This window comes from Enoplosus armatus, chromosome 18 (assembly GCF_043641665.1).
Source record: "Enoplosus armatus isolate fEnoArm2 chromosome 18, fEnoArm2.hap1, whole genome shotgun sequence".
Classification (NCBI taxonomy): Eukaryota; Metazoa; Chordata; class Actinopteri; order Centrarchiformes; family Enoplosidae; genus Enoplosus; species Enoplosus armatus.
In genome coordinates this window covers 4,588,888-4,611,729 of record NC_092197.1, presented here as the reverse complement: position 1 = coordinate 4,611,729, position 22,842 = coordinate 4,588,888, and the positions used below count along the sequence as shown (strand labels likewise).

Here is a 22,842-nt window from a genome sequence, read left to right as displayed (position 1 = left end):
TTGGTTTAAAAGAGAGAAATACGCCTGTAATGATAGAGAGACGATGACTTTGTTCCATAAAAAGGACTCAGTCAGTCACGTTCTGCTCTTCTGGCGAGCCTTTGGGTGTATCTATATTTACTCAACGATGACCTCAGTTCATGCAGAACAGAGTAGGCAGAGGGAACAGGCTACTTAATTTCTTGTAGGCCAACGTGCCTGTTTATACAGAATCCTTCTCCTACTGGCTTAAGTAAATGTTCGATTGAAAGAATGACAAAATGATGTGGACAAAACTGAGAAAGAAAAATAGTAACAAAACACTGGATGTTGCGGGAGCGCAACTCAGTGTGAATATAAAAAGATGTCTCACCGATTTTCTCTCGGCCTTGACCTCCTGCAGGTAGCGCGAAAGCTCTGTGATGATTTGAGATGTCAAGTTCTCCGCTATAACCTCGTGTTGACCTGCGTAGTCATTTAACTCATTAAGTGTTGTCAGGAAGGCTCGACAAAAGGTGTACCTGGTGAGAGACAGGAAGTGATGTCAGTGAAGAGGCGGTATAGTTGTCAACACATTCATTTTGATCAGAAATAGTAGACACAGTAGTAGCTTATTTGCTTATTTGTTTTCTGGCAGCGAGTAAAGTAAGAAGATCAATACCACTCTCATATCTGCCTGTTAAATACAAGGAGACCGGCTAGCTTAGCTTAGCATTAAGACTGGAAACAGTGGGGAAACAGTTAGCCTGGCCCTGCCTAATGATAACAAGTTCCACGTACCACCACCTCTAAAGCTCACTAATTAACAGGTTTTATAACAATTGTGTAATCCATACCAAAACTAACGTCTGAAAACGTCAATTCGAGGTTTTACGTGGGTTACGTGCCGGACTATTTCTTGAATCATCTAATTCTCTGTCAGAAAGTGAATACCTGTAAGCGTATTTTCCAAAATAAAATAAAATATTCCTTAAGTATATTTTGTGTGCAAAATCCTTTGACTTACTTGCTCTCTTCCTCTTCTCGTGAGTTCTTCTTGGGTTGATACTTCTTTGATAAATTCCTGTATGGACAAAGAGTTCAGCCTTGTCAGACGTTTCTTACAGTATCTTTCCTAAGAGCACAGTCTGCAGACGGGTAGTGCACCATTCCCATTATATTTCCCTGACACTGCCCTTGAGGACCTGCCAAAGGACCATCCAGTGCACCATTCAATCCAGCAGAGTGCTTTCTGCTCCTGCTACTACATCCCCCTTCCTCTCTTCAGGTCATAAATCATTGCCCCCAGGAACATGCATGCAGAACCAGTCACCAGAAACAAGCATGCTTTTCTTATGCAGCCATTGCCCTTGTTTTGACTCTGGCTGCATGTTAGTGGCACAAGATGAGTGCAGTGTGAGGAGGCGGAGCAAAATTGACCTGAATAGTAGACAGAGTTTCGTAAGGATGAAACAAAATATGTCACTGTACCAGCTGTAGGTGAATGGGTATTGTTGGAAATAGACTGCGAATAACAACCCTTATTATGTTATGACAGTCTTTCAATGTCCTTCTCTCAACCTAGCAACTGGTGCCTTGTTTGACAGGCTACAGTACATCATGTCACGCTAGACAGTGTGACACACTCACCACCCAACTGTGCTGATGCTCTGTTTGATGGCTACTCTGTCGGCAGAACATAATAACATGCACTATGTTCTGATGGATTTGGGTGCACATTGTGTACTTACGCCTTCAGGATCCTTTGAAAAATTAAAGAGCACTGAAAATGAACAACCAAGTGGTGTGCATACTAGGGTTGGGAGATATATTCAAATTTTCCCAACAGCAATTGTTGATACATTCCCGCAGGTGGGTGCGCCACGCATAGGGGCGGGGGACTCCCCTCTTATTTTGTTTGAACAAATTTGCCTTCACTTTATCCTCTGACATCAGCAGTCTTTAATGTGAAAATCTAATTTCACTGAAACATTACAGCCTATAGGCTTCTCTACCTTGAGATCTTTGCTAAGCAATAAGCTGTATTTAATATGAATATGGCCCAACTCCAAGTGCCAGTTCTTATTCACGCACGCTTTGAATTGCGCTTTACAGGTTAATTATTTACCAAGTTGAATTCTTGAGGAGGCAGATCATGAAATTAACAAAATAAAATGACAAATATCACCCAAAAAAAACAACCGGCAATGGACTCAGCCAATTGCCGACATTGACAATTATTGTAAGTCAATGTTAATTGCTTTGAAAGAGTTGATAACAGTCGGTGGTAGTTGCCTTGCTGTGAGATTATAGCACTGTATTCACTGATGTAATCTAAATGCCTCGGCGTGTATATGTCGTAAAAGAGCATGCAAAATTCCTGCGGAAATAAATAATGCACGTTACAAAAAAACCTACATGTAATGTGTGTCTGCACTCCATCCAGCTCGCTCTGCCCACGTCCCCCACGCCTCTCCTCCCCGGTGGTGTTTTCTAGGCACTGTTGCTAGGCAGATCTATCTGTCTATCTCTCTCCCTGTCCCTCGCACCCCATCTCTAATTATAGCGCTAGTTCCCACTAACTCATTCATTCACTCACAGCCAGATGTCATATGTCAGATCGTATTTGTTCGCTCACCTCTATAACATATTTAACAAACTTGTCAAAATTAGGGTAGCAACTAGCACTTAAGTAGGAGGATTAAACAAGCGTTGTTTGGTGAATGTTTGTGTATGTGTGTCTGGAAGAGTGCATGACTGCTACATACTGGTTGATACAGTAACCACAGTAAAGACAGACACTTCCCCCCACCTCACCCAGTCTCTTTTGTTAGCAGGACTTTATTCCCACTGTGTTATGGATTACGCCAGACTGGAATTTGGGGGAGGAGGAGCAGGAGGAGGAGGCATTAATGCATCGCCCTGCAATGACTAGACTGAAGCATTGTGCATGTTTACACCAATGCAGTGGAAGAGGATTATTCATGGATTAGTGCAGTATGTGGTTGGTATGGTGATCGAAATGGTATAAAGTAGTGCAGTAGCCCTAGATGTCTTTCAGTTGGCGAGATATGTAGGATATTTCTTATTTGCAATTTGTATGATAACTGCTGACCCTCACTTATGTAGCTGGTGATCAATAATTACTATCTCTTAACTGGCCCAGTTCTGTGGGCCTTTTTCACAGCAGCATTTTGACTTGTCATAGCAAGGAAAGTATAACTAATAACATTAGGGCTGAAACTAACAAATATTTACATTATTCATCTAATAGAATATAGTCTCGATTAATCATTTGGTCTATAAAATGTCAAATAATCGTGAAAAATCACAATCATGTCTCATGTCAATTGCTCGTTTTGACCAAACAACACTCCAAAAACCAAATATATTCAATTTACCTTCACATAAGACAAAGCAAATCCTCACAACTGAGAAGTATAAGATGGAAGCATAAAATGTTTGGTCTTTTTGCTTGAAAAATAACTTCAACCATTGATAACCATCAGTCGACTTGATTGATTGATTAATTGGCTTATAATTTCATGACTTCAATCGATTATCTGTCCTAGTGAGCCATACTAGTAAGCTAGCATTAGCAAAACCAGACTTGACATTTTAACTATGGAATATCGCCATTATTTACCGTTTTTAAATACACCTGTGCCTTACGAGTTATGACATGTCAGAAGGCCTGTTACTTCTGTTAGGAAAGGAAAGACCAGGAGGAAAAATCTCCCCAACAACACAGATGAGAGAAAAGAGGACAAGATCAAAGGGCCAATTCAATTACTTTATTAGATCTAACAGCCCTGCGTTTATTTTGGTTTGAGCGTGCCCGTTAGATTAAACCTGATTTCATGAGCTAAGTTGATTATAAAGGATAATTAGTCCTGAGGTATGGCCAAGTAGCACCACAACGAAGAAGCACAGTGTGTTGAGAACACAGGAAAACCCTATGACTCAGGCTATCCTGTCTGTACATCCTAATTTCCTAATTTTAGCCTTTTTTTCTGACAATTTGTGTGTGTGTGTGTCTGCACCATCTGTGGAGCCTGAAGTTCAATAAAAGCCAACCCGCCATAGCAAGATGAGTCTGCCCCCGTTCTTTTGTCAAACATTCTGTAAACAGATGCTATGTGACAGGTATGTGCTCAAATGCAAGTGCAAATCTGTGAGTGCATCAATATATGCTAAATATATACTGTATATGTTAATTTGGCTTTAAAGCAATGTACTTTGGATAAAATTAAGAATTATCCAGAAGTTGTACACATGAGCAAAAGCTAATTTAAGCACCACGGTAAAAGAGGTACAAAGTCATGTAAATATTTGGGTGAAAAATATATATTTCTGTTTAATGTGCATCTGTCTTTAAGCGTGAAAAGTTCACGGATGCAGGGATATGCTGTATGGGTAATGCATGCATGTAAACACAGACTACTAGTCCTATTATCTCAAGCTGACTAAATTCTCAAAAAGAGGAGTACTGTAAGCTGTAGAGGATCTGTTACAGGGGTTGCTATGTGAATACTGGATTCTTATTGGCTAGTCACTATGAAATGGGGGGTTGGGGTCAATTCTTAAGAGCATTAGGCATATTGCCAGGCCTCTTTAAAGATGAGGATTATGGATTTGGGGGGCGTATCTCCTACTGTGTTGTGATGCGAGAGGCCTTAGGAGATGGATCCTCAGTCTATGACTGCTCTGCTCCCATCGCCTTTGAAATCAGTGACTGCATCAAAACAGAGTATGTGTGGTGAGAATTGGAGGGGGCGGGGCCGACACTTGTGGTTGGAGGAAAAAAAAAATCTGGGTCAGACCTGGGGTTGATAATGCTGATACCTACTAGTCTCTATGGAAACACAAGCTCCACCCCATCCCCCCACAACCTGACTTCCTCTTGCCTGAAGCAGAAGCCAGCAACAACGGACAGCATGCATGCACGAGAGAGTGAGTGAGAGGCAGACAGACAGAGAGACTCTTTACAGACAGAGAAGACATCCTCTTCAGATCTGTTGATTTAGCTCTTAGTATGCTTCCCTGAAGAGAAACAACAATGCCTCCATGAAAATATGATGATTTTTTTATAATTAATATAACACTGCTAATGTACTATTTCACACATGGGAATACTCCTTTCAGTCCCCCCCCCCCCAGAGGGAGGTCAGAGGTCACGGTCAGCTATATATCGAGCTGGTAAGGACCCAGTCTCTTGTTTCAAGGACACTTCAGTGGGTCAAATCCTGTCGTGGAGAGGGGGGGGCGTTTCTTTATCTAAGCCACCTGGAGGGTAAAGAGTCGCCCTAATTACAGCCCTGCAACCCTGAATATGGATCAAAAGTCAGCTTGAGTACTCACCTAATTTGCTTTGCATAGTTGGTTTCAATCTCTGATCTCTCCTTGACAAATTTGGCGTACTTCTCCACATATTCGATCCCCCACTGTGTATGTTTCTCCAAGTTGTCAAACTGATCCTGCAAAGAAGAAGAAGACGTAATGATTACATACAAGGGAGATCACAATGTATCATCATCAAGTGTACAGAGTCAAGCATAACGGAAGATGAAATCAAACTGTCTTCTTAAAATTACACTTATACTCTGCCTTGTGCCTCATTTGTTGTGGCCCCCCAACCAAAGTAATTATTTGGCATACATTAGCCTATATGTGTCAGTCAATGTGTTTATTCTCACCCACTGATCAAACAAAAGCATCTGACCTACTCTCGTGGCTACAATTCATGCATTAAACACTTTCAAGAGTTTCCCCTTGATATCCTTAACATCATCTTAAAGTGAGGTCTGTCACAGAGGGGAGGTGTGGTTCATAGTAAAAACAGGCTAACAGCCTTCACTTCTGATAACCAAATGCAGCTGTTGGGGCTGAACTCATTATTCATGATTTGTTCGTGACTTGTGAGGAAAAAATGAGCCTCAAGTTGACCTCAGCCAACTTGAGGCTCATCAGTTCAGAAAAAACAAGAATTTCATCTGGGATACCAGTGAACACACACACACACACCACAGCTGATATTTACTGACAATCATATGGCTACGTCCGAACGAACTTCTCATGACAGTGTGGGTGTCATTTTAAAGATGAACCAAAAATAAAAACAACCTTGGTGTAGCTCCAACAGTCCCCCATCCTCGCATCTACCATGTCTTCCTAATAATCCAGCTAATAGTTCCTCTAGCACGACGCACTAAGCATGTGAAGTGTCTGCTCGAAAAAGGTTCGTCTGATTCTCTGAGCAAACCATGAAATGTACTCTCGGACAGCTTGAAGCATCTCTGCACTAAAAGCATTTACATGTCAAAGACACAGGAAGTGGTTGTGGTGATGAAAAGTTTGAGAGTTATACGACAGTCATACAGCACTCTGAGGTCTCTTTAAGTGTTACTGACTCCTTTTGTTAGAATTAGAGCATTCTGAAAATTCAGGAGACTGTACTGTTGCAGCTTTATTGAGTCTCATCATGTCGTATTAACTGTGATAAAAAATCTCTCAAGCACCTTTGAAGCAGCATTTGCAAATTAAACAACTTCCAACTGAAGCACTCAAGGACAACAATGGAGAGTTCTTTGAGTGAGAGGGACTTTCCAGTCTGCATTGTTAGTCAGTTTCAATGAGCAATCACTCATCAACAAGCCACTCAACAGAAGAGTGACAACATAAAACCAAACAATTGGACATTTTGCTGAAATAATGAGGAAACTCATCAGCCTCATCATTCTTTGTTTATATCCCTCAAGACACCTATCCCCTGTTTTGCTTGTTTCTACAACAAGCTTTCCTTCCCCTTCAACGCCCAAGAGCACGCTCACTCTCATACCTATGTGCCAATTAAAGTAATCAGAAAGCATTTACTTCATTATCACTAGTAGGCACCAAACTCTCTTGGAAGGAAACAGACAACAATCAGCCCACGTCACTGAAGCCACATCATGCACATAAAACCCTCCTCCTCTCTAACACACACTCCTCCACACACATAACTCACATTACCCTTTTTTGCAGGGGCACCATCTTATCCAGTGTATCTCCGTGAGGAATGTGTACCCTCTTGAAATATCCAAATCCAGAAAATGTCCATCCAACTCGCCAAAGCAGCTCAACAAAAGGCTGAGGTTAGGTTAGAGAAGGCATCCAGAAGACCATTTCCCAGGTATCCAAAGCGAGGCAAGTACAGATCAGTTAGCATGCGTGCCTGGGTCGGGAACAATGTCCGCTGACCCCACTCCCACACAATAACAAAGAAACTGCACAGTTGTAGCAAGTAATTCCCGATTGTTCTGAGAGAGAGCAAGAGTCCCAGAGAGCAGGGGAGGAACCAATGCAGCACTGGCTCCCTCACACACACACACACACACACACACTGAATCTGAGGCCACGGCTGCCCACAGCATTCAGGCTTAATGCTCCATCAGGCGTAAGGTGGAATAAGTGGGATGGGAGAGGAGGATGGTGAGAGAGAGAGAGCGGAAAAAGAGAGGGAGGGTAGGGGGCTTGAAAGGAGTAGAAATGACAGAAGAGGCGGGATTACATGGGAGGGGATTAAATTTAGGGGGGGGGGGCTATCCTACACTGCTAGGACCACATAAATTCTTCACTTCACCATTTCTAAAATCAAATAAAATATATATAAAGTAAAAGTTATGATCTGCAATATGATGAGTCACTCTGTGCTCATGAATCTTTGCTAATATGAGATGGGATAGAAGAGGCAGTCGGCTTTGGCTCAAGTAAAATGGAAAAGTCATTAACAGCAATTCTCCAGCTACAAGAGAAAGAGCAGGTTAATAAATTATGAATCGGAGTGAAGCAAATACACAAAGACGACAACACATTATGTGAAAGTGTGTCAGACAGGAGCATGTAGTCTTGTAGTCTCCGTGCTTACTACAACAACCCCCTCCCACGGAAAATACCCAGAACTGTATATTTTATACATTTTGAAAATAATTTGGCACTGGACATAAAAAACAGATCCAGTGACATGAATCAGTATGCAAAGAAAAGCAAAGCAGACAAGCATGTCAAGTGGAATCAACTAAGTAATTTTTAAGCATTAATTCCAGAAATTAAAATGACGTGTGAATATGTGCCGTTTCTTTTAGTCTTCCATGATCATTAACTGAGTATCTTTGGGTTTTGGACTGTTTGTCAAACAAAACGAACAACAATAAGAAAAGGCGAATTTCAAAAATCGTAAAATTATTCCACTGTCCGGTTCCTTAAATTAGCATGTGTGCACTGCATGCAAATTATATAGTCAGGAATTCTGTCACAGTTGGCCGAACAGTTACTAGACTCGTATTCAGACCTGCAAAGGAATTTTTGTAAAACCTCCTCCTATGGCCCCCTGTACTAAAGACTCATAACTCCTGCTCCAACTCTAGACTTCCATTCTGTCATCTGCGGCCTCTGACTCCTGACCTTGATCCTGCAGGAGGGAGCAAGTGGGGGGATCCCTTCAGGAGACGAACCAGCCCCACTCTGCTTGTTATTTCAGGACACAGTCCCACTCACTGTGATGCATGTACTATTGTGGTAGTACATGAAAGAAAATAAATAGAACAGCGTAGCTAAATATTTTTTATTATCCAGGAAATGGGAAACAGGTTCAAACAGAGAACAAAGGAGACACTTAGCAGTTACTAAATGTAGGTTGCCCATGTGCTGTAAGAAAACAAACACATGCTTGTTTAAGGATCAGCCTCATGACCTCCAACCCTTCCCAACTGGTGATGGAGATTATGGTGCAGTTTAATGTATTAGACTGCCAGTTAATCTGAACTAATGCACGTTATTTAGCTACCATTCCAGATCAGATCTCTTGATCGCATCCACACATATAGTGAGGGCCCATTGACCTGCATCCCTACCCCTCCTCCCTGTTTAACATAGACAGAGCACAAATACAAGGACAAGCATACGGTAGAGGTGATAGTGGTGCAGGCAGATGCAGGCTCATATCAATCCCATGTCCTGCTCTTTGAAACTTTGAAACCCATCTACAGTATCTGAAGATGCTGAAATATTTACAACTTCCTTTCCCTTTTTGTCATAGCTTATTAAGTATGAAATACACCAGTACCCTTAACAGTCTGTGTATTCTTTCATTCATTGTCAAAAAAGACAAACAAACAAATGCAATGTCTGAGTACCACAATAAAAGCACGTAAACTATTATGTGGCTTCCTGTTTTTGTCCTTTCTACCACAGGAGGCAGTAGAGAGTAATAACACTACTACTAATGGTGACAATATCAACAAGGGTTATAGTGAAGAGATTATCTATTACAGAAAATATGATCTTCTAAGACCAAAGATGACACATTCAACTTAATGACAAAATCTCTGGCACATTAAGTAGCTCTCGTGGCACTGCTGTTTATTTTTTTCAAAGACACACGATCTGGAATAAATGGAGCATGTAGAAGAACTGTTCTGTGACCTGAAAAATTTCCTAAATACAGATGGGTTTCACATAATAATGCACCTGACAACCTCCGAAACAAGTTGGTTCATGATGCAGGAATGCAAACAACACTGAATAAGAACCATTTGATCATCTCTGTTTTCTGGGGAGATAAAGGCAAGATAATGAGATCATGGATCAAGACCTTCAAAAACAGACAGATTAAGCGTTAAGTTGCCAGACACAAAGAAAGGGAGCAAAGTGACCATTTTACAACATGGTTGGTGATAACAGGGCTGCACTGTTTTTAAAACAAACGCTCCTGGGGACGCTTCTTGTTTTATTACAGTTTTACCACCTCTGCAGAGGTCGGTTTGCTGCTCTGATGATCACAGCAAAAATCAATGTGCCATTTACAACTCAAGAGAAGAGGAAGAAAGGGAGATGTTTCAGTGGTAGACTGAGGGGAATGAACAGGAAACTGGAAATCGCTGACTAAGTCAAAAACATGTAAATGAAGAGTGAGTCAGCATCAACAAAAAACACTACAATTTAACACATTCATAATGTTTGAAATAAAATAAAAAATCCCACATGTCCCTAAAAGATACCTGCAAAAGGCAAAAATAACATTTAATGTAATCACAAATGTTACAATTAGAAAGTCCAAGCAGAACAAGTCTCAGTGAATAGATTTCTCATTAATCTAATTGGTATAAGAGAGTACAGATTTCAGATGGATGCTATTATGGATGATTTCACCGATGGGTGCATAGTGTGCCTGATTAGTTTCTGCATCACCTGATATGAACTGACAACAAACATATAATTGATGAGAAATCGCATTTGTGGCTTTACCTTCATGCAACCATTAATCAGATTAATAGAACTGTTAACCTCCAAGCATTTCAATCAAACCTTTTTCTGTGTGCAAAGTATGAAGCTGGACACAGTAGTATGAATGAGCTAATTCTTGCAAGGACTAAAAAACTGATCTTTAACCTTCCAAAACTTGGCATTGAGTTTTCACAACTAAACTTACACTTTCCAAATTTAGCTTCAAGCTTTCAGATTGTGTCAGTGTGTCAACATGAAGTTTAACCCCTGACAGGAAACCTGTTGACACAAAGAAAAGCTGATGGGGGGGTGGGGGCGAGGGGGTTCACAGAGGCTGTGGGGACAGATGTTCTGCTGGAAGGAGAACAATGGGACAAGAGGCCTACAGATGCCTTTGTCTTTTTGTAAGGACAGTAGCTTGGGTTGGTGGGTATGGGCTTCTGCTGAAAACATCTAAGACTGACTGAAACCCCATGTGCCTCACTGTCCCATGAAGAGCATGACCTGGAGTCTATACTGATTAATTGTTTGAGATTGGATAAACTATGATTACTGTACTGATTGCATCATATGTCCTATTTAGTCTGAGTAGTTAAAAGAGAGAAGGTGGTTTTTATGCTTTCGTCTATTAGAAGCATTATGGTAAACATGAATGAGTTATTTCAGGAGCCTCATTAGCTAACAAACCACAAACTGCAGTGAGAATGAGAAGGGTGAGGAAGGAACTGCATTCATCCCAAACTGTTCATTAGGCTGTGAGGGTCCTGCCAAGTCAAATGATAAACAAATAGCCTATTGTTCTAGCAAAACTAGCCGTGCCTCATCAAATAAAGCCATGTGGCAGAAAAAGGCTGACGCTCTGGAGTTACTCTTGTAGTAATTATCCAAATTTCCAAAATTATACCGCTTCTTACTGACAAGACAAGCCAGTGAGATGACTCAGAGAGGCAGTGTGCTCAGTGAAGCAGAGCCACTGATACGTACTGTCGTCCATGAGTTGGTCAACGCAGCGCTTCACTGTGTCTCGCGACAGTGGGCGTCCAGCAACAAGAACAAATATTTGGGGGGAGATGCCGAACCCTCTCTCAAACACACACCGGGCTTTGTGCGAGAAAGAGGGGCGGAACAATGCCTCCATAGCCCGGTGTAACCTCTGTGTCAGAGAGGAGTCATAGAAAGAGGGACAGTAGCCTCACAAACACACTCGTGCACACACATAAACAAAGACCCATGATCATGTGGTTGACCGCTGAAGAGCTGCCCTCAGCATTTGTCTTTGGGTTATTAAAGGTTGAGATGGGTTTGTCAGCCCCCTGTCCACCCACCCTAAACGAGGATTTAACACATGAATGCAAACAAATTATATCTCCACGTGACAATTTGTCAAAATAAGCGAATACAGCAAATAAATCTATCTTGCTGCATGGATTTTTACGTTTTTTATTTCAGTTTTTGTTGTGTCACAGGCTCATCAAGGACTGCATTACTGTAATTTTGCTAAATAAAGGCCAACCACTAATAACTGTACTGACATTTGCGAGGAGATTTTCACTATCACGATATTTGGTTGATATCTCTGCAGAATATTCCCCTGAAAGAACAAAACAAGTGCATGCCCAGAGGAAAAATACACAAACGAACAGACTCACACACACCAAACTTTCTGCAAAATATGAACAGCTGTTTGGCGCAGTGGGTAACCTTATGTGTAAGAGCTCTTGTTTGCATGCCATGTAGGTATTAATAGAAACAACGCCTCTGCTGGTCTGAAATTTAAGAATGTGTGTTGGTGTATGCACACGTGTATCGTGCTTCTGTGCTCATAAAACATGTCTTCTCTGTGCCTGCCTGTGCACGACCCCAGTTGCTATTTAATCACTCTACCTCTGTCCATGTCACTTAACAGTGTCATATATGAGTAGTCGGTTCACTCCATAAGAAATACCCACCCTTATTGCAGCAGTTAAGCAACAGGAAATTGCTGCCTCTCAATTGAGTCATAGTAACTAGAAGGCTGGTCAACTCATTCATGACAGACATGAAAAAGAAACCTTTTTTTGGGCCCTTGTAAAAGTCCACTAAACAGGTGTCTAATGAGTTCTTCATTTTACAAAGCAGAAACTTTTTTCTTGTCATATTATATTATGCAAAGGTATACACCACACTCATTCTGTGACTGGCACACAGCCTTTGTTACTTGATTAATGATACTGTATGTTTAAATAGAAAGAATAATTCTGCAAGAATTTTTCTTCTTTTGCTCACTTACAGCACTTGTCATCTTCATCTGCAGCAGCACCTGCAGATACTCATCATAAGGGCTCAGTTGGGGCTCTTCCTTTTGTTCTTCTTTTTCCGATTTTACAGAACGAGCACTGTCCAGGAAAACGAAAAACTCACTTCTTCTGCGCAACATGGTCGAGGTTTTCAAGTGACAACAACACGTAGAAAAAAGGAGCCCCGAACGGAGTTAATCCATCTCAGGGGAGTAAAATACGATAGAAGAACAGGTCTTGGTCAAGCAGTGCCGTGATTTAAGATCCAGCATATAGCAATGCAAAGACACCATATATCCTGGTAATGCCCAATCCAAAAACACACTCATCAATTGAAACACACCAAATGAACAACAAACGAACAAAACGTATAATGAGAGGCAATGACAGAAATGTTGTAACCAGTACAGCACTTGATTAAATGACGTTATTAATCTGATTACTACACCTCCCTACTAACTACCATTACCACCCAATAGGACGCCACCGTTCTGTGGATTAATCCTGCTAGGCCAGCAAACACAGATTAGCCATTGTTCTTGTTGAGCTGTTTTTGTTCTTTTAGGGGGATAAAGCTCTTTAACTCTTATATAACACATTCTCTGGAATTAAGGAAAACGTCAAACTTTAGAATATGAGAGAACCGCAATGACACTTTATATAGCAAGCTGTTACAACACAGCAAGCTGTTAGCTTTAGTTGAATTCATCCCTGATTCATTCAGTGAAGAAGTTGGAAGCAATTCCAATTTGCCTTAGATAGGCCATCTCTTAGCCCATAAGCTTGATAACACTAGATGGATATGGACGACTGAGGCAAGTGGGGTACTGATGGAGAAATGAATGAGCACAATGACTCTGACTGACATGGTGATATCGGCTGATATTAGCTTAGTGCAGATATTGGTGAATATGTTGGCCGATAAGTAACAAGAACTTTCTGTACAGAAATGCCAGACTGGGTTTGAGGTCATTTGGAGGCAGAGTCTGCACAGTAATGATCGGGGGGTGCAGCCGCTGTATCAACGTCCCGCCCATATACCTGCCGGACCCAATGGTGAGCACATCACAGTCAATCACAGCCATCAATCATGACTTCACACCCCCTTTTTATAGCATCAAATAACTAATTAAAACCAAAATTGAACACTTGAACAAACACCAATGATAAGAACTACCTAAAATAACAGAACCCATCTTTGGGAAGAATATATTTGACATATTCTTTGATTGGCCCACGTCTCATCCACTAACATGGAGGGGGTGGGGTTTATGACCTCTACTGCAGCCAGCCCCCAGGGGGCGAGACGTTTTGGCTGTCATGTCCTCCATCTTTTATACAGTATGATCCCGCTCAATATGTATCTTGGTCACAATTCTTTAAAAAAGCAAATCTTGGTATATGTATATATCTGTATAAAGATTGACTGTTTATGTCATGTGCTTATGTAAAAGAAATTACCATTGGTCAACATATAATTTTCAGATTTAAATATCAATATTGGTATCAGCCACGTTCTCGTTGTCCAGTAGGAAAACGTTAACACATGGCATGAACTTCAGACTTCAGTGTTACTGTAAATGACACCCCTGCCCAGCTGTCCACTAACAGTATAGATGCTATACATGGTTCAGGTGAATAGCTTGCCAAGGCACTCGAGCCATGTGCTGCCATGACATGTCTCATGTAGACCTTTTTTCCACTTAAGAACAACCATGATTTGAACATAATAACTACATGCTCTCTTGCAGTGGGTCAAAATAATACCTTTATGATTACTATACTTCCTTGCCAATAGGTGTCAGTCTTTAAATTTAATCATACTGTAGCTGCCATGGAACTTCGCTTTGAGGGGAAAAAAATAACAGACAAACAAACAGCACCAGCATATAATTAAGTCTTCTGGCAAACATGATGGTAGTAAATGAGAGACTAGATTAAACATATTTGTATTTTATGTGTTTTACACTTAGACCCAACTGTCAGTCTTGCTTACAGTTTCAGTTCATAAATAGATCTGTGTGACGCGCTGCCTTTTACTGTCAGTGAGAAATAAGACTTCTCTTCTTGCAACGGCTCTCCATTCACTACAGCTGCAGCTTATTAAGTTAGCTTCAGACGACAAGAGAGGATCAATTCATACCACAGTAGGACTCTTGACTTTTGAGTCTCAGACCACTTGTTTCCCTCTCCAGGTAAACACGAGTGTAAGGTACTCTTTGTTTCTGTTGTTGATGCAGTATTTACCTACTTAACAACTCATTTAATTTAGATGCACAAAGGTGAAATAAGACAAGATAAAAGTCATGCAGGCACATATGACTAGTACGGTAAAGTAAACACTCCCTCACTCACATTTGCTGAAGAATTATTTACTCAAAATGAAATGATTTTGTCGAACAAGAAAACACTTTACCACAAATGAATGCCTCCAGTGATGGAAGATATTATGTCAGATCTCCTACTACATCTCCTCCTCTTACACCACACATAATTTGCTATTTGAGTTACTCAGCTGATTTTATTCTACTGGATGAAAACACAACACTTTAACCTGCTAACAGCCCACAAGGACTTTGAGACAGTAGCTTTATTCTCTCTTGCAAACAACAAAAGGTTTTATGCTGATGTTAGAATATTTACAATCCCTTTTTGGAGAGGGGGGAAGGCCTCATAGGACTTATGAATACATAAGTACTTTAACTATGTCGTCAAAATGAGCTGAAATCTCTGGGTGTTCCTTTTTTTTGCTGGCATGTCTAACAGTTTTTCAGGCAGGTTCTCTGAATTGTGTGGCAGCACTTTCACTCCACCCTGAAATGCCTCATCTCAGGATATGAGTAAAGATGGCATTTCTTTTACTCATCATGAGAAGACTCAGATCTCTCAGTGTGTTTAATACATTTGTATGTGTGACAGTCCTATGCTAATGTAAAACATACTGAAGGGTAACACCTACGCTGGGAGACATAAACTTATTAAGTTAGTGAGGAAGACTGTCTTTGTTATTGAATAAATCCAGACCTCGCGAGAGGAAGTGGTGGACATAATTTCAAATGGCATTTATTGCCAAAACGATTTACTAATACAATCAATGACCTCCAACCTCTCTGTCTGGTATCATGCACATATAAATGTCCACACGCCCCACAAACTGTCTTATTATAAATAACTAAATTAAGGAAGATATTTCAGCTAGAACAAAAAGGTTTTGATGCAGCATCCTGCAGAGTGGAGAGCAGTAACAGACCACAATGATCTACTGTCTTGCCAGGAGTCCTCCTCAAGCCCACACAGCCTCTCAATAATCACAAAAAAATGTTAATTCTTCCACTGTAAGAGGAGAAATCTAAGCTGAGAAACATTGAACAACCACGTTCATTGCGTATACGCTTTATTTTGAAGTAACACACAAGATTGTATCCAGTCTCACAGAGCCAGTGAGTCAGTGTGATGAAAGCAGAGAGAGGAAAAGCAAAACAGAGCAAATGAGAAAATGCAAAGAAAGGCAAGAGTGGGCTGGAGTGAAAGCTGGACCTATCTTCAGCAGTAAGAATATTTTCAAGCAGTGGGAGACAAATGTGCATGCAAACTGCATGGCTGCACGAGCCAGTTTTCATTATGGCTTTGAATCATTTCACATTAAGCAGCCATAAAGTAACTACTAAAAAGGCTCACATGGTACCGACCATGTCTACTGACCACATCTGGTATCATTTAGAAATAAAGAGATTTCAGGAAGCAAAATAACAAACCACTACTGTCAGACGAGCAGCAAACCCACCGTTTCTTGGCCTCAGAAACGTCTCCTTAAGTCATGATCACAAAAGAGGACAGATGGAGAACTGAGAAAGCAGAGCCAATAAAATGTACAGTAGCATCTTTAGCACTTTAGCACACACACATGCAGTTGGTGTGGGTGCTAGCTAGCCGCAGTAAACATCTGTGCTGTCACATCCATTTGCTCTTTGGGGATAATAGACACAGACTGTGAAAACACTCCAGAAGTGAAATATGCAAAAGAGACACACATATTTTATCATTTCCTGAAGCACACTGATGTCTCTTGTTTATTTAGCAGTTGTTTTGTACATTTAGATATGCGCTCATTTCCAAGAAATCATATTTTCTATTGCTATTTGTGTCTTTCTATGCTATCACTGCTAGTTTATATGCTACACGTTTGTCTACAATGAGGTACACTTAGGCTTGGAAGCATTTGCAGTTTCAATGGAGAGGTTGCAAAGAAAAGAGGTTGTAGCCCTTTGTTCACCATCCTTCACTCTGAGTAGTCGTAAAACAGAAAACATTGCAGGCAATCTCTGTGCTAGTGTTACTCCATTACTCTGTTGAGGCTGTCACAATATAGCAGTAATTAGGAGAACATGGACGGCTATGAAGCTCAGGTGACAATATGTCAGAGCTCATGTGACTGAGACCCAACAGCGGTATAATTTCCACTGTCACAGCACTGATTAGAGGCTGACTTTACAAATAACAGAAGAGGGAATGGCTACAAGATTAGAGGCTGCAACAGTCTGTGGTGGGAAGGATTGAGTCACCTTTTCATGGACAAGATGACAAAATTGCTCAGACCTCTGCTATTCAGTTCTGAGGAAGCGGAAGGACTACACTTGTGTTCAGAAAACGCCCAAGACAGAATATCTGAATTAATCATTTGGTGTATAAAACATCAAAAAACAGTGAAAATGCCTCTTACAATTTCCTGGAGCCAAAGAAGATGGAACAAAACCCCCAAAATATTCCATTTGCTGTAATGTTAAGACAAGAAAAATATACAGAAAAACAGATGTTTACAATCCTCTTGATACGATAGGTGTTTCATTTGTGTTTAGTTGTACTTTATTCTTGACTGTTGGTGAGGTCGCTGTGGAGCACTCTGCTGTTGTGCCATGTCTTTTGTTGCTGTTGTGTGACAGTTACCACAGACACAAAGTGAATCTCCGAAAGAATAATAAACGAAACTAACTAACTATTCCAAACTATAAATTGTGAACCCCTATACCTCCACCAAATCTCATTCAATAAGACGTATTTCCGGCCAAATTGAAAAGCAGGGGTAGTCTGTAAGTATTACAAAGGATCAGACAAAAAAGAAATGCCAATTTATTGTAATTAATTTACATGTCTTATGTCAATGTGAACCTCCTCTGCTTAAATACCTCCTCACCCACCCCCCTCATCCTCCTTCTTTCTGCCTCTCACTCCCCGGGCTGAAGTCTGGGGCCTATAGATCAGATGTGGATCCATTCATCACGATTTTACCGTCATGGAGGTTCAAAGAAAGAGGTGAAGAGAAAATGGGGTTGGGGTGGTATCACTGAGTCAGCAGGTGGGTGGCAATGAGTAGAAGATTTAATGGGGGGTTGCAGGGATGTCAGTCGTAGTCTGCCAAAGGTTTCAGTCTCTGACCCCCCCTGACTCCAGCACACTGACAGAAGGAAACAAACTAGCTCAAGTTTCAATCCTGGAAGTGCCCTGCATGTCAAGTGAACAGCAGGGGATGAGGCAGGACCCTGGGGGAGTCTGGGCCAAGATGAGATACAACAGCAGAAAACACTGAGGAAATCTCAGTCTAGCATCAGACTGTTTCAAACTCCAAACAACACTACCAGGAGATCCGCCCTGCTATCTCACTGCTGTGAATGCATGACTGAAATCCACAAAAACAAGACCATGAGGTTTTGATTGAACTTTTCTGTCTGTGACCCTCGGGCAAAGTCTGGAGCACCACTTAACGACATGAGAAAAAACAAGCGACTTTAAAAGGCCTCTCCAGACAATACCACTTTCCCTTCTTAATTACATTAAGGGCGATGGCTAACAGATAGGCGTGTGCCTAAAATTAAAAACCACTAGAGAAACTAGAGCCTTCATCTCTCAAGCTGTCCCCTATGGCAAGACAACTACAGATATTCACGCCTCAACTAACCTTGAATAAACAAAGTAATGCACCATTTGAACAAAGCAACTAGCAAAGCATGGTTCAGTCAGGGACCACACATTTGCCTGCTATTTTAAAGCCAATGCTGATGACCCCTGTACAGTTCAACTCACCTTAAGCTGCTGCTCCTTGAGTAGAGTTTCAACCTTGTCCATGTTGCCTTGTCAATAAGTTGTGGGACAGGAGAACATACTTTTACATCCTACAGACTATGAAGATTTAGCGGCGAACGTAGCTTACATCCAGTTCTCAAATAAACCACTCAAGTGAAGTGAAACAAGGTGTGTCATAGTGGAAAGGTGTAGTAGTCACAAAACCGGAGGACAAGATTCAACTTCTTTTTTTCATTTTAAGCTACTATGTACTGCTGATATTAAGTCTGCGAATGTTGTGTGAGTGGTATAACCACCAGTCTGTTTGATCTTTCCTGACAAGATAGCTTTGGCCTGGTCAGTGGCACCTCTGCTGCTCAGAGTACCAGTCCTAGTTATGACACCAGAGCCCCGAGAGGAAACACTTCTGAGATGTTGCGGCCTCACTTTCTTCGAACTCAACAAGCACAGCTAACCTGATTTAGAATGGTTATCTAGAGCGTAATGCCTCTATAGTTATTCATGAAATAGTCTTTGATAATTTATTTTTTTTCTGACGACTGTTCCACTGAGAAACAGTCACATGTTTCACCACATTTGACTTCCTTCTTCCTTGCTTACATTTGTACATAATGTCTCTTTTGGAAAGGGTTTGGGGTCCTTACTGTGCATGATACATTTACTTCATTCAAAAAGAAAACAACTGTCTTTTCCTAAGAATTTGACCAAAACTTTTCCATCCTCCAGTACATTTTCAGTATTCTGAAGCACAACTCTCTCAAAGTAGTGAGGTTTGAGGCCCTGAATATTTGCAGGTCAATGGAGGATGGACTCCTCCTTAAGTAAAAAAACGTTTTTGTGAAACTTCTTTTGGTACCTTGTTGGTAATGTTACAAGGACAGGCCAGTGATGGTCATAATTTTCATGGCAGCAAACATTCCCAGACTCTGTCTTTAAGTGGATGGTGAAGACTATAATCAGTGCTATGATGTTGCACCAAAGGCATTCGATATTTTGGAGTCATCAACTGACTGTGGCGCTTTACTCACAAAGCCTAAACAATAGCCATTCCAGCCATAACCTGCTCAACATTCGCAATTTCAAATCACGTAAATTACTTGATCAATGTAAATTGATTCTGTACAGCTTGAACTCAGCCTCTCTATTGTCTCTATGAACTACAAAAGGGGGACAATATCACAGCAAGGCCTGTTTGCACTCCACCTCACCAGAGTAATGGTGTTCATGAGAGGTTGAGAAACCCTGCTCGACTGTGACTTCACTTCCTGAAATATCATTTACTTTCCTGTTCACTGCGAGGAACAGGATGAGCATGATAAAATGTGCCGTGCCTAATCCTTCATCTGTCATGTTGCACCATCACATTTTTTCAACTTTAGCTAACTAACCTAAAAGACGGTGATCAGAAACACCGAAAAATGTATTTGATGTCCAAAATACTGGATCTTGCCCTTAAAAATAACATTACAGGAATCCAGAATAACTGGTGTTTACTTGGAATTTTACTATGATTAATTAAATAAGCCTAATTTAGGATGCATAGGCAATTATACAAATCTAATGACTACAGCAAGTCAATTAATCAGTTAGTTGATCAGCAGAATATTAATCAGAAACTATTATGATAAAAAAAAGCCAAATATTTCATCTCCTCAAATGTGTGGATTTGCTGCTTATCTCTGTGTTATATCAGTGTTGGGTTTTGGACTGTTACTCGGACAAAACAAGACTTAGAGATTTAGACATTTAGTCACCTTGGATTAATAACTACAAGGTACTTGTAGCCTAAGCCACAACATCCTGCCCTTGCTCTACATAAAAGTGTTGGTGCTGCCACAGTAACAGTGCTGGCGTCACTGTGTGTTTTAGGACAACAAGAAAATAAGCTGCATGCATTCTCCAGTTGCAACAGCCACCTGTAGAGTATTACTGTACTCTGTCTGCTGCCCTGTTGCAAGGAGTAAGGTTTAAGGAACAAGTGTCTGGATTCCATTCAGCCTGCTAAGGGGGAAAAAAGCGAGCATCTGGTTGTAATACATTATTTTCTGCAAAAGCTCAGTCTCCGTTTAAAAAACTTTCAAATGTTTTCCAGACATATGAAAGCCTGTAGAATACCTTCAGGCTGTGTTCGCTTTGCATGACTACATGGGCAGCAGTGTTTCTCGGTCAAGCATTGCAGTAGTAAAGTAAAAATACTGACTGACATTGCTGGGAAAACGCAAAGAATGTGGAGTACTAGTGGTTTTCTCTGTGAACTTTGGACCAGGTAAATTACTGGAGAATTCAGGGGAGTGCCTCCCCCTCCTTTTTTTCTTAGAAAGGAAAACACATCCCTGATTTAACTATCTCCAGACCCCTTTGCTGCTTGGTAGAGAAGGAAAAAAATCCAACTCATAATATTGACTTTGCTAAAACTGCAGTTTTATCAGAGAAAAATAAAGTTGTCGTCGTATACTTACACTATAAAAGTGAGTCAATAAAATGTGGCCCTTCTTGCAGGTTCAAATGGAAACTCCATGTAGTAACTTGCATACACTCATGCATGTTTGCACTGACACACCAGCGCACATATACTGAAAACATACCACCATTCATACTAAATGTGTAATGAATCCTGTAACAACAAGCCAGCACCTCTGCCAGGCAGTTTGTCAGCACACAGACAGCAGGATGACTGCTTTTCCTGTGCATCATTTCCACAACAAAATAACAGCACGAGCCACTGAAACAAACCCTGACAACAGGAATTCAACTCGCCACAACTGCTTATTATCAAGTCGTAAAAATTGTTTGACATAGTCATGTAATCTTTCATGATTCGCTGCTGTAGTTTACAACACATTGCCCTAAATGTGTGAGTATCTGTGTGTCTGAATATGGGGTAATAGCACTGTTTCAGTGGCTGGCTTGGTACTACCGGGTTGTAAGAAGTTCAGAGCTCTTTAAAAGTGAATTTAAGTGGGATGAAAAGTGACATCATTGCACAGGAATTTATTGTAGTAAGGTCACTAGGCCTCTACTTTGTCCTCTATTGTTGCTCACAATGTGTGCTAGGTTTTCAGAGCTTGATGAACCAAATCAAACATTAGTAAGATATAAGGTCATCCAAGGTGGAGTCAAACTAAATGCAATTTGTGTTCAAATGAAACTAACCTATCAGACATTTCCGTTTGTAGACGCAAATAGTTTATTATTAGATTTGGGGGGCTACTACATTTCAAAAGTTGTGAATAAAATTAAAAATTTGACAAAATCCATGCCATAAACCATGTCTCATTTTTATCACTGTGACGACAAATGTGGGCTTAGCTGGAGTAAAATGAGCACGCTATTTATTTAGTTAATAATGAAACGGCAGTTATTCAGCAATCCTTTGTGTGCAGATGAGAGAGACAACTTAACCTTATCTACTTCCTCTACTGACAGTGATAATACAGCCTGTGCAATGCACTCATAATTTAATAGACTGTTACATATTTATGAAACAAGAGCCACTGCAACATGAACATACAGCCCTCAACAACTTAGCCCCGCAGGATCTATGTTATATGGTGAGGGGGTGTGTGCAAAGCGTGGTTTGAAATGCCCAAATGTAAACTAAAATGGATGGTTCGCTAGCTCTGATTGTCCTCCCGGGCACCCCCTCCTTTGACCAACTAGCTAAATCATGTCAACTGATATTGAAGCGAAATGTAACGGTAGTCAGAGCAAACACACACATGTAAGCTTCAACGATTACCGCTACAAATTAGTTGGCCGGCGTCACAGAGGCTGAACACCCGCAAAGCAACGCATAGCATACAAAACGTCGTTTTAGCGGCAAACATGGAGCCACTGCGCCTTCTCAGGCGCAGGTTTATTTTATCTGAGAACCGTTAGGCTCAATAAATATACATACAAGTGCCCTGGGACTCACCCATAGCTCTGACCCCCAGCTCATGGTTTCAGTACGATGTCCTCGAAATAATCCTCAACTCGTATGAGGTGTTTTCAGCACACACAGCAGCAGACGTGGTTTCCAGCCTTTGTGGTATTCGCCTGTCAACGACCCGTATTCTGAAAAAAGAGGGCCTCCTATACTCGTTTTTTTTTTGTTCAACGTCTCATCCTGTCTGATACAAGATGGCCAGGAGCTGCAGCATAATCTTCAAACAGGATAGTCTCGCTATATGCAGCGCGCGGGCACCCGCTTCGACCCAATGACAGCTGCTCCTGCGCGCGCGCACAGACAAGAAGAAAAAAAAAACGATTGGGGGGGGGGGGGGTG

At 41.1% G+C, this 22,842-nt stretch overlaps 1 protein-coding gene across 1 annotated transcript in view; it reads right to left on the bottom strand.

Moving 5' to 3' along the window:
• Nucleotides 1–22,614, bottom strand: part of fnbp1b (formin binding protein 1b) — a 52,162-nt gene extending 29,548 nt beyond the window's left edge. The window contains exons 1-4 of the mRNA XM_070924172.1: nucleotides 22,492–22,614; nucleotides 5,320–5,435; nucleotides 986–1,042; nucleotides 353–500 (exon numbers count right to left, since the gene is read on the bottom strand). Of these exons, the coding sequence (XP_070780273.1) occupies nucleotides 353–500; nucleotides 986–1,042; nucleotides 5,320–5,435; nucleotides 22,492–22,515 (345 nt within the window). The 5' untranslated portion in view covers nucleotides 22,516–22,614. The remainder of the gene's footprint in view (nucleotides 1–352; nucleotides 501–985; nucleotides 1,043–5,319; nucleotides 5,436–22,491) is intronic.
• Between the last annotated feature and the right edge of the window lie 228 nt (nucleotides 22,615–22,842).